The sequence below is a fragment of the Lycium ferocissimum genome, unplaced genomic scaffold, assembly GCF_029784015.1.
Source record: "Lycium ferocissimum isolate CSIRO_LF1 unplaced genomic scaffold, AGI_CSIRO_Lferr_CH_V1 ctg1562, whole genome shotgun sequence".
Classification (NCBI taxonomy): domain Eukaryota; kingdom Viridiplantae; phylum Streptophyta; class Magnoliopsida; order Solanales; family Solanaceae; genus Lycium; species Lycium ferocissimum.
This window is the reverse complement of record NW_026716144.1, coordinates 28,857-39,754: the sequence shown is the minus strand read 5'-3', so window position 1 is coordinate 39,754 and position 10,898 is coordinate 28,857. Positions and strand designations below refer to the sequence as shown.

The 10,898-nt window shown below is 33.6% G+C and overlaps 1 protein-coding gene, 1 long non-coding RNA gene and 1 pseudogene across 2 annotated transcripts; 2 read left to right on the top strand and 1 right to left on the bottom strand.

Annotated features, from left to right (window-relative positions):
* The first annotated feature begins 1,573 nt into the window (after positions 1-1,573).
* Positions 1,574-5,057, top strand: LOC132042486 (rust resistance kinase Lr10-like; annotated as a pseudogene).
* Positions 5,058-8,562: 3,505 nt separating this feature from the next.
* LOC132042487 (uncharacterized) lies at positions 8,563-9,904 on the bottom strand. Its single transcript, XM_059433012.1, has 3 exons — positions 9,709-9,904; positions 9,131-9,556; positions 8,563-8,843 (listed from the first exon to the last, which is right to left on the bottom strand). The coding sequence occupies exons 1-3, from the start codon at positions 9,902-9,904 to the stop codon at positions 8,563-8,565; spliced, it is 903 nt and encodes a 300-aa protein (XP_059288995.1).
* A 16-nt stretch (positions 9,905-9,920) lies between these two features.
* LOC132042485 (uncharacterized) lies at positions 9,921-10,862 on the top strand. Its single transcript, XR_009411492.1, has 2 exons — positions 9,921-10,669; positions 10,758-10,862. It is a non-coding gene; the product is annotated as an uncharacterized LOC132042485 (long non-coding RNA).
* Positions 10,863-10,898: the final 36 nt, after the last annotated feature.

The following is a 10,898-nucleotide window of genomic DNA, read 5'->3' as shown; positions in this document are numbered from 1 at the left end:
TCAATTTAATTTACTCATTTTCAACCAATATATGCTTTATTTGCCCATTGCATTTCACTCATGATACTTATTTTCGTAATAAAAGAAAATGTAGTTGGTAGTGTATGTTGTAGGCGACATTCCCGGACTTTTAGCTCAGTAAGCACATAGTAGCTTTTGCATGGAGTTTACCAACGCTAACTACCAGTTAAGTAATTTGAAAAATACTAAATATAACTTAAATGATAAGGTGAAAATTGGACGTCGAATGCACTTGCATCCATTTTAACTCGATTTTCATAACCCAAATATACTTTGAGAGAGTGAATAACCCCTATTTAGTAATTCAACCTATTTTAATGTGCCAAATTCATTGAACCTGCCACCTTTTATTATAGTTTTTGAATCTATAGAGAACAATTTCTTCGATATGAATTAAGGTTGTCTAACGGACGAGGCAGGATACAGACTTAACGAGGTAGGGGGATCAGGTCGTTAGTGGGACGGGACTGGCCATGGGGGGACGAAATACTAGTCCACCCCGTTCCTAAAGCTTAATGTTTTTTTTTTTTTAAAAAAAAATTGTATTGATTTAAATATTTAAGCACTAAAAAGATGATAGTGTGATACAAGACAACATAAATTTAATAAATGAATACAAATTTACAATAACCTTTAGAACTTAAATTGATAACATTGCAAATTCAAAACATACGAACATGATTTTCTAATTTAACCGGAGAGGACGAAACAAGGGATGGACTTAAAGGAATAGGGGGTCCACGACGGAAGTGAGACAGGATAGCGGACGAAACAATAGTCCTGTCCCATCCCACTAAGCTTTAGGAACGGGATGGTACCGGGGCGGGACATGACATCCCGTTAGACAGCCTTAGGTCTATGAATTGACGTTATTTCACTTCAAATGGATTAGCTTGAGGCCTTAGTTAGGCGTAGCTTCTTGTTGATATTCAAGTTTTAAAGCTAGGAAATTTTGAGAAGTTTATTTCAACAGTTTGATGCCCAGTCAAAGTTCAATGTGCTTGAATTTTTGAAATATCTATTTGAGACTAGAATTACGACGCAGAATGATTTTGAAAAACAAATGGAATCAATCCTGCCCAATATCTCCCTGGGAAAATATCTAACTTGAAATTCAAAATTGACGGGTCAATGTAAGCTTATTCGTAGAGTTATGCACTCTTCGAATAGGAATCCATTTTCTAAAGATTTTGCCTTTCGTACTGGGTCTCCGACATCCTTTGGATGAATTTCTAGTTATTGTAGGACTTGTAGTTATTTTTAAGTTAACCTAATAGTCTCTTTCTAGAAGGTCTTTTTTATGGACCACTTCAAAATTGATGAAATTGAAGATAATAATTTAGTTTTGACTTTTGAGAAGTCTTCTATGGCTAGTCAACTGGACACAATGTCGGTTCAGTCCATTTTGCAAGTCTCAATACTTTGATGTCTTTGCTAAACTAGTCAGAGTTGAAAATCTAAGTCAACTAACGTGTTGAAGGATACAAATATGTGGAAACAACACGAAGAAAAGTATACTTAAATGGACGTTTTCCCTTGTACTGATAAAAAAATATTACTAGTATTTTTTAATACTAGCGCTGAAAATGGTGGCTTTAGATTATTTTTCAGTTTTCTTGATTTTCTATCAGTTTTTGATGTTTCATTCAGCTCAAGCTCAGAATCAAACCCAAGATAGCTGCCCCAAGGAGTTCCAATGTGGGAATCTTGGAAAATTGAGCTTTCCTTTTTCAATTTCCTCACAACCTGCTTGTGGTTTGTATACGATAGATTGTGATGTTACACCAAATCCAAAAATACATTTAGGAGAAGATGTTTACACTGGTCTGAATCAACGGGCGTATGATAATAGTTTTCGAGTTTTAGACCTTAGGCTTAATGACTTATTGGCGAAAAAAAGTTGTCATTCTTTCGATAGAAGTTTAGCATTTCCGAGTTCTCCTTCTATCTCATTTAGAACTAACCGCAATCTTACCTTGTTCAAATGCAGCAACAGCAGCACAAATGATCATTATTTTAGGGTCTATGAGAAATATACTAAATGTAGAGGGTTCAGTATATACTATAAGTATCCGAGTAGAAGAAAGGAGGAAGGCCACTCCGATGCACCACAGGGAGGTGCTCCTGATAACTGTTCACAGATATTAATGCCAATTCAAAGGAGTTCGCTGTCAAACACTCAAAAAAGTGGCTTGTTTGATTTCTTAACAGCGAATTTTAAACTTCGGTGGAGCCTGTCTGATGATTGTAATAAATGTTACTCTCAAGGAGGCCGGTGTCTTACTGATAGTAACAACAACTTTCATTGTTCCACCAATCCCAGAGGTTTCCTGCACTGCAAAATAGTTTAGATGTTCTTGTCATGGTTTTAATATGCATGTCATTATGCATGTCATACAATACTGCCGTATTTGCCATGCGTTTCTAAAGTAATTTTTGGTGCGGAGAAGTTGATACCAACTCCAGTTACAAGTGCATGACTATTGCTGATTTATCAGATATTTCAATTTGATCTGCTACACTTCCGCTTTATCTTTGGTGAATAATTGCTTCTCATTTTTGGAATTCTAAAAATGCACTGCATTCGTGAGATTTTACTTTTCTACAGGGGCGGAGCCAAGTGTAACCGAGAGGGTTCATCCGAACCCCCTCAACAGAAAATTACAGTATATACTGAAGATTAAAATTATTTTTTATGTATATATGGTAGATGTTGAACCCCCTTGACTTCTTCGTATGTTTACTTCTTCATATTTTAGAACCCCTTACTGAAAATCCTGGCTCCGCCACTGCTTTTCTATACATACGCTGATAAATAATTTTTCCACCTAAACGACAACTAGAGGTACTTCATAATAAGTGAAACAAGTAATCTAGAAAATAAGACATGCAACCTATTACAATAGGTTCTTTACACTGTCAGTGTAAATGTAACTCCTTTCAAAATACGTCTGCTAGAGATATGACAATAGCTCCTTTTTCTTTATACAAGTATCATTTTCGCTCATCCAATGATATTTCAGTTTTCTCAGAGAATACTAAAGTAGTTTCGAGAAGTCATCTGTATATTCATCAATTTTTACTACTCCATCACCAAGTTTAAAATCTAACAGATTTGTCAGTCGTGCTGTATGTTTCAGTGATCCTCTTTTTTTCTTGTTGTGAATTTAACATTGCAGCTTAAGATAGCACTAATTTCACAATTACTTTATTTTCCGTTCATTCTCGCGCAACATCTAACTAACCTTTAGTGATTTTCTTTGGCTGCAGCAAGAAAGTCAAAACGAATTCTAGTTTCAGGTAACTGTTTATAGCTCATACTTACATTTCATATCACTAGATGTTCTCACTGTATTTCCATTTATCTTCTTCAAGCATATATGCTCCTTAATTTTACTATGCCTAACTACTGAGAGAATTCATCAAATTCCTTCCACTTTTGGCATAGCCATTTGTTATAAGAATCTGATTTATTTACTCCATGTTTTCTTCATTTTTACCTGCAAATAATGGCTTGATCCTTCCGGTTAGCACAAACAGTTATATGACATTTCAAGTAAGGAAATGACAGTTTTTTTATTAGCAAAATATCATTAGTTTTTTTTTTTTTCTCCTGGGGAATAATGTGTTACTGCTGCATTAAAACACTTACCCATACAGACAAAGAGTACATTCTTCATTGAAAGGTTATTAAGTGGATCAATACAGTATCCTCTAAAAACATCATTTATACGTCTAGTGCCTTTTTAATTTACCAAAGATGGTGCAACTTCAAAAATTGACAACAATATTTCAATTTGTGTCATGACAGTTGCAGCTACTTCTGTTGGGGTAATTGCAGTGCTAGTTGTCCTACTCCTGTACTTAAGAACAAAATACTCCCTTTCCATGATTTACTGGAAGCTGACAAAAAGAGAAGATTACCGAAATGTAAAAGCCTTCTTGAAGAACCATGGATCACTCCTTCCAAGGAAGTACAGTTTTTGTGAAGTCAAAAAGATGACTCAGTGTTTAAAGAACAAACTTGGTCAAGGAGGCTACGGTTGTGTGTACAAGGGAAAATTGCATGATGGGAGTCTTGTGGCTGTCAAGGTCTTGAAGGAATCGAAGGGCCGGGGAGAAGAGTTTATCAATGAGGTGGCAAGTATCAGCAGAACTTCTCACGTTAATATTGTATCACTTGTCGGATTTTGTTTTGAGGATCGAAACAGAGCTCTCCTCTATGATTTCATGCCCAATGGATCCCTTGAGAAGTTCATTTAGATGCGAAATCCGGGGCAAATCGTCAACTAGGATGGCAAACATTGTACAATATTTCACTTGGTATTGCTAGAGGATTGGAATATTTGCATTGCGGTTGCAATACTTGAATCCTGCATTTCGATATAAAGCCTCACAACATTCTTCTCGATGAAGACTTTTGTCCAAAAATATCCGATTTTGGCCTAGCAAAACTATGTAACAAGAAGGAAAGCATTATATCTTTATTGGGCGCAAGAGGGACTATTGGGTACATTGCGCCAGAAATTGTGTGTAAAAACATTGGAGGAGTTTCTCACAAGTCAGATGTGTACAGCTACGGTATGATGGTCCTCGAAATGGTTGGAGGAAGGAAAAATATTGATGTTGCTGTTGACCATACCAGTAAAATATACTTTCCATATTGGATTTACACACAAATTGAATAGGACTTAGAGCTTGGATTAACTGGCATTGTGAAGGAAGAGGATAAAGAACTTGCAGAAAAGATGATACTGGTGAGCCTATGGTGCATCCAAACCGCTCCGGCTAGCAGGCCATCGATGAGTATGGTTGTAGATATGTTACAAGGTAACCTGAGATCTCTGCAAATGCCTCCCAAGCCTTTCTTATATTCTCCCTCAAGGTCAGACAGAGACATGCCTATTACTACCTATATGGTTTAGGAATGGACAATTTAAGTTTGATTTTGATCTAGGCTTATCAAATCTTGGCTGAATTTATGTATGCATGATTTTGAATTAATCTAGATATTACATAACCCTACATTTGGTGAATTGGATTATTGTAAGGGCCTGTTTGGAAAGCCACCCATGTAATTGGGAGGGGGTAATACACTCTCCGATTCTCGGTTGAGAATTGAGTGTAATTACAAGGTTACTTTTTATTTTAATTTCTTTTCTTTTAAATTTTTTTATTTCTATTATTTTAATTTCTTTTTTATTTTTACATTTTAGATTTCTTTTTTATATTATTTATCTTTCATTTTCTTCCTTCTCATTTCCCTACCTTTGATCCCATGTAGTTGCTCGTATTTTTTATTTTGTTTGATTTTTTTCTTCATTTAACGTAACTACGTTATTATTCTACTTTTTTAATATACTTCCTAATATTAGAAAGAATGAGTCATTAACAAACTTGACATATAACGAGTAATATTATTAAAGTAGAATTCTGTTGTTGAATAAGGTTATAGACTTATATATGTTTTCATTTTCTTTTGAATTATATTTACTTATTTATGTTACGTTGGAATTTATTTTCTGTTATGTTGTAATTTGACATAAAAGTATCATTTTAAACTTTTTTTTTTTTTTTGGATTTTGAATGTAGGTTATTTTTTCAACTTCAATTTATTTGCTTCAGTACTATTCACTTGTTGTTTTACGGTGCATGTTGTTCATTTTCCACTTACAATTGTTAGATTATTTTTTTGTCATACATTTGAATAATGTTGTATTAATATTAATCTTTTCGTCAAACATCCAACCCATGATGTTCTTACAAAATGTGTGCTTTTAATTTTTATAATTAATTAAATTAAAACATTATTAATTTGAAAAATATATGCAATTACTTTTACAATATTATTTACAAATATGTGATTATTAATTAAAATATTTTCAAGAAACAATATGTATCTTAAATACCTAATTTAACACTCCCTCTAATACTCCATCTGTTTCAATTTATGTGAACCTATTATTATTTGGGGAGTCTTCGAGGTGATTCTTTGACCACATTTTCTTTATATTTTTTCCAAATTATTTGAATTATAAATTATCATGAATTATAGTACTTTTTATGTAGTTTCCAAATATATAAATTTTATTATTATAAACTTAAAAATTCTATGTCAAAAGTTATGATCAAAGTTATAAAGTTTGACCCTCGTACTCCGAAAAGGTTCACATAAATTGAAACGGAGGAGTATATCATTTGTAAAGGCACATATTTGTCAAGTATTAATTTTTATTTTTAAACTAATCTAATCGTGTAATTACATATATGCAACCAAACATTATGCTTGTAATTACACTATAATTACGTTATGACAAATAAACAGATCCTCGTAATTACTATCTGTAGTAATTACACCAATTCCAATTAACAGGTGGCTTTCCAAATAGATCCTAATAGAATTACAGAGCACTCTATATGTTTCTTTTACATTTCTTTTGGTATATGAGATGGTTCAGGATAAAAAATAGAGGGTGTCTATATATAGCCACATTTTAGCGAACTGAACAGTAAACATAATATATAAACTTCTTTCAGATCCCACAGGTGCCAGTGCACCCGAGGCCCACACCTAAATATAGGTCCATTTCTGTGTCGGGCTTGACAATTAACCATTTGTATATTTTATTCCACTAAATCATGGCGGGACTCATGTACGTATTTTCACTTTATTATGTGTGATGCATGGTCATGACATTGGCTAAAAAGCTCTTACTCATCCGTTACAGCCAATCAAAAGTACTTTGATATGATTCATTTCTTGGCGTCACGACTCACGAGTAGCATTTGTGTGCGAACCTATGACAGATTAAGAATCAGAACATGTAACTTTACCTGAGATATCATATAGGTTAAGATCCATTCAAGATATGAGACCAATTTGAATGTTACCTACCCAATTCTTCTCCGAAGAAACAAACCATTTCAGCAGACTTTATATATATAGAAATTTTGCTATAAATAATAGATATGATGAAAAGGACAAAATAAAATATATATAAGATTGAACCCGAGAGGAAACTAACATACAAAATTTACACAGCCCTTATCCTCCTCAAACAAGACTCTACCTTTAATTTTGAAGCCCACTCCAATTGATCTAGCACGATTAGCATACCGGCATGTGGCAAGATTAAATAAACGGAAAAGGGCCAAGTATACCCATGTATAATCGAAAAAGGGCCAAATATACCCTTCATTATACTTTAGGTCTAAATATACCCCTGTCGTTATACTTTGGGTTCAAATATTACCCTTTCACAGTTAAAGTTGACCTCAATCCTACATGACATTAATATTTTAATAAAATAAATATTATAGTATGCCACTTCACTTACAAACCCAATTTTACCCCTCCCTCCCTATCTTCTTCCACCACCTCCCTCTAGTACGCCGTCCTTATGCCCACCACCATTAATTATTGGGAATCCTCCGTCGTCCGTTATAATTTTTAAAGCAAACGAAGAAACACAACGTTTTGCTTTAATTTACAAATTTGACAAGAATCACTGAAAGGCTAGTGATGTATTTTGCTAGATAAAATCATTAGTGACGAGACTTTAGAACTTAGAAACAATTCTTCTCAAAATGTTCTTTTTTTCAATTTGGGTGTTTTAGTGCTCAAACTATGATACTTATAATTTATCTATATTAGTTTCTTGCATACTCAAATATTTCAAAGCAAACATTAACTGAACATACGGATAGATTTTGCCTCAAAAAACACATCTCAACCTGCCTAAAGCATTAACAGTAACAAACCTATGTAAAGTTTATCGAGTACAAACTCAAAAGAAACTCTTGCAATATTTCCCAAGCAAAAAATGAAAAGACAACAAAAGGCACACCATCTATGTTTCATAACTTGATTCCTGTTCTTACATTAACTACGAATATATATGGACAAAATGAAGTTTTTGTTCTGTCAGTGATCCCCTTTTAAAATTCTTCGGATACTAATTCCCTGTTAAAGAACGTGATGGCTTATGAAATGGGTCCAGGTACAAATACTCAATTATACAAAAGGAAAGAGAGAAGAAGAAGAAGAGGAGGAGATCTTGAGGACACAAAGAGAGTAAAATTGTCAGCAAGACCTCCCCCAAAACATGGCCTTAGGGTATCTCCAACCCATTGCAGCATTTTTTGCACCAAAATGGTGCAAACATCAAAATGGTGCAAATTAATTCCAACCAATTGCAGCATTTTTTGCACCAAAAAAGAATATTCCTTTTATATTCTTCTCTCTCTTTTATATTATATTATTTTCTTTTACTTAAATTTTATTTTTAATTTCATTAAAAAAATCCTTTTTTTTTCTTTTTTACATATCCATCCCATGTAATTCATAATCTTTTGTTATATAATCATTTATTATAAACTTATTTTATACCATAAAATTTTAAATAATATAAATTGTAAGCAAATATTATACGTTATACATATTAATGGATAATTCAAATAAAAGTAAAATCATTGATAAAATATAATTAAATAAATACTATTACATTAAGGTAGAATTTATTTTAATTTCTACATAAATATTCAACTTCCATGATTAGTACGTTGCTCCCATAAATGCTCTACTAATGCATTACGAAGTGCAAAATGAGCATCTTTGTTCTTAATTTTTTTGTGTCGAGCTAAAAATTGTTCAAATCGATAATTTTCATCTACTACCATTTCTACTGTTGGAGTTGGACCTTCCCAAGCATCTTGAATTGGTGCATTAAGATCACGCTCATCCTCGATTATCATGTTGTGCAGTATAATACATGATGTTAATATATCATGTAGCACTTCTTTTCTCCAAAAACGCGACGGCCCTGCAATAATTGCAAAACGAGATTGCAAAACTCCGAATGCACGTTCAACATCTTTTCAACATGATTCTTGTTTCGTCGTGAAATATTTCTTCTTTTGAGATTGTGGCTCATGAATGCTTTGCACAATTGTAGGCCATTTTGGATATATACTGTCAGCTAAATAATAACCCACATCATATTCGTTTCCTTGAATAACATAATGGGTGGGAGGAGCAATACCTTTAGCAAGATTGGAAAACAGATGTGACGATTCTAAAACATTAATGTCATTATTGGTGCGGGCATACCAAAATATGCATGCCATATCCAAAGGTCATAATCAGCTCCAGCTTCAAGAATTATTGTTGGGGATCCACTACGACCTGCATATTGTCCAGCCCATGCTGTTGCACAATTTTTCCATCTGCAATGCATGCAATCTAGACTACCTAGCATTCCTGGAAAACCACGTTGCTCACCGATGTGAAGAAGCCTTGCAACATCGTTAGCTGTTGGTGATCTCAGATACGGCTGGCCAAAAACCTCTACGATAGCTCGACAAAATCTCTTCATGCTTTCAATTGCAGTTGACTCTCTGATTTTCACATATTCGTCAGTGGCATCCGCTGGCAAGCCATATGCCAACATTCTAAACACAGCTGTGATTTTTTGTACAATAGATAAACCAAATCTACCCATCGCATCAGCATGTTGTTCGAAGTATGTATCATGAGCTTTAATTGCATCAACAATACGAAGAAACAAATTCCGGGACATCCGATATCGACGACGAAACATACCATCATTATAGCGTGGATTATATGAAAATAATCGAGAAATAAATTATTATCAGCTGCTTCACGATCTTGATTGATTACTAAATGACCTGGAACAGAGCCAACTCTGAAAACTTCATTATTTTGATATTCTTGCAAATATTGCAACATATAGTTGTTCATCCAAATATTTTGCAAGATTACTTGCTGCTCTTCTGCAATAGTATCATCTAAATCTAGAGATGATGATGATGAAGAGGAATTTTCATCATTATTATTAGAAGAACCTCCAGTATAGAAATTCATTTTCAAAAGACAAATAAGAATGTTTGATTTGATTTTGAAATGAATTGGAAATCCTGAGTTATTTACCTAAATGATGTTCATTTTTATAGATTAGGATGAAATCCTATTATTATCCGGTTGAGATAAGGATGAAATCCATCCGACGATTGAGATTAGGATGAAATCTATCATATTATTATCCGGTTGAGATAAGGATGAAATCCATCCGACGGTTGAGATTAGGATGAAATCCATTCAACGGTTGAGATCAAGATGAAATCTATCCTATTATTATCCGGTTGAGATAAGGATGAAATCCATCCGACGGTTGAGATTAGGATGAAATCCATTCAACGGTTGAGATCAAGATGAAATCTATCCTATTTTGGCTCTACTTTTATCTATATATATTCAAGTCCCAAAATACCCATTCATACGAAATTGGCTTTAGTTTTTCTTTAACCATATAATCCACTTTTCCTCTATTCACTTGCAAAAGATGTCTACCCGATCTACATGATACTCTACCAATGAAGATATGGTATTATGCCAAGTTTATTTAGATGTATCTCAAGATCCAATAACGGGTATAAATCAATCTAGAGATATTTTTTGGGGTCGAGTAGAAGATGGGTACAATAGTGCAAAGGATGAGTGTTGGGAGTATCGCAACAAAAGATCGTTGGAATGTCGAATTAAAGTTATTGAGAAGGCCATAAGAAAATTAAATGGTTGTGTACGTCAAGTTGAAAATTTGCATCCTAGTGGTGCTCAGATAAAGATATTGTGAGTATTTATTTTGTAAATTTTTATACTTTATTTGTATATATTTACTTACAGTTTCCCTTCAATTTTTTTTTTACAAATATTGCAGATTAATCAAGCAAAATGTTTACTTATGCAAGATCCGAACTACAAAAAAGGTTTTAAATTTGATCATGTGTGGGATATGATGAAGGATTTTGAGAATTTTAAAGATGTCGATGCTGGAAGTAAAAAAGTTCGAAAGCAAGGC

Coding starts and splice junctions, on each gene's coding strand:
- LOC132042487 (XM_059433012.1), bottom strand. CDS start 9,904: ATGAATTTCTATACTGGAGGTTCTTCTAATAATAATGATGAAAATTCC. Junction 9,557..9,708: donor CAGAGTTGGCTCTGTTCCAG/GTCATTTAGTAA, acceptor ATGCAATTAAAG/CTCATGATACATACTTCGAA. Junction 8,844..9,130: donor GATATGGCATGCATATTTTG/GTATGCCCGCAC, acceptor CAATTATTGCAG/GGCCGTCGCGTTTTTGGAGA.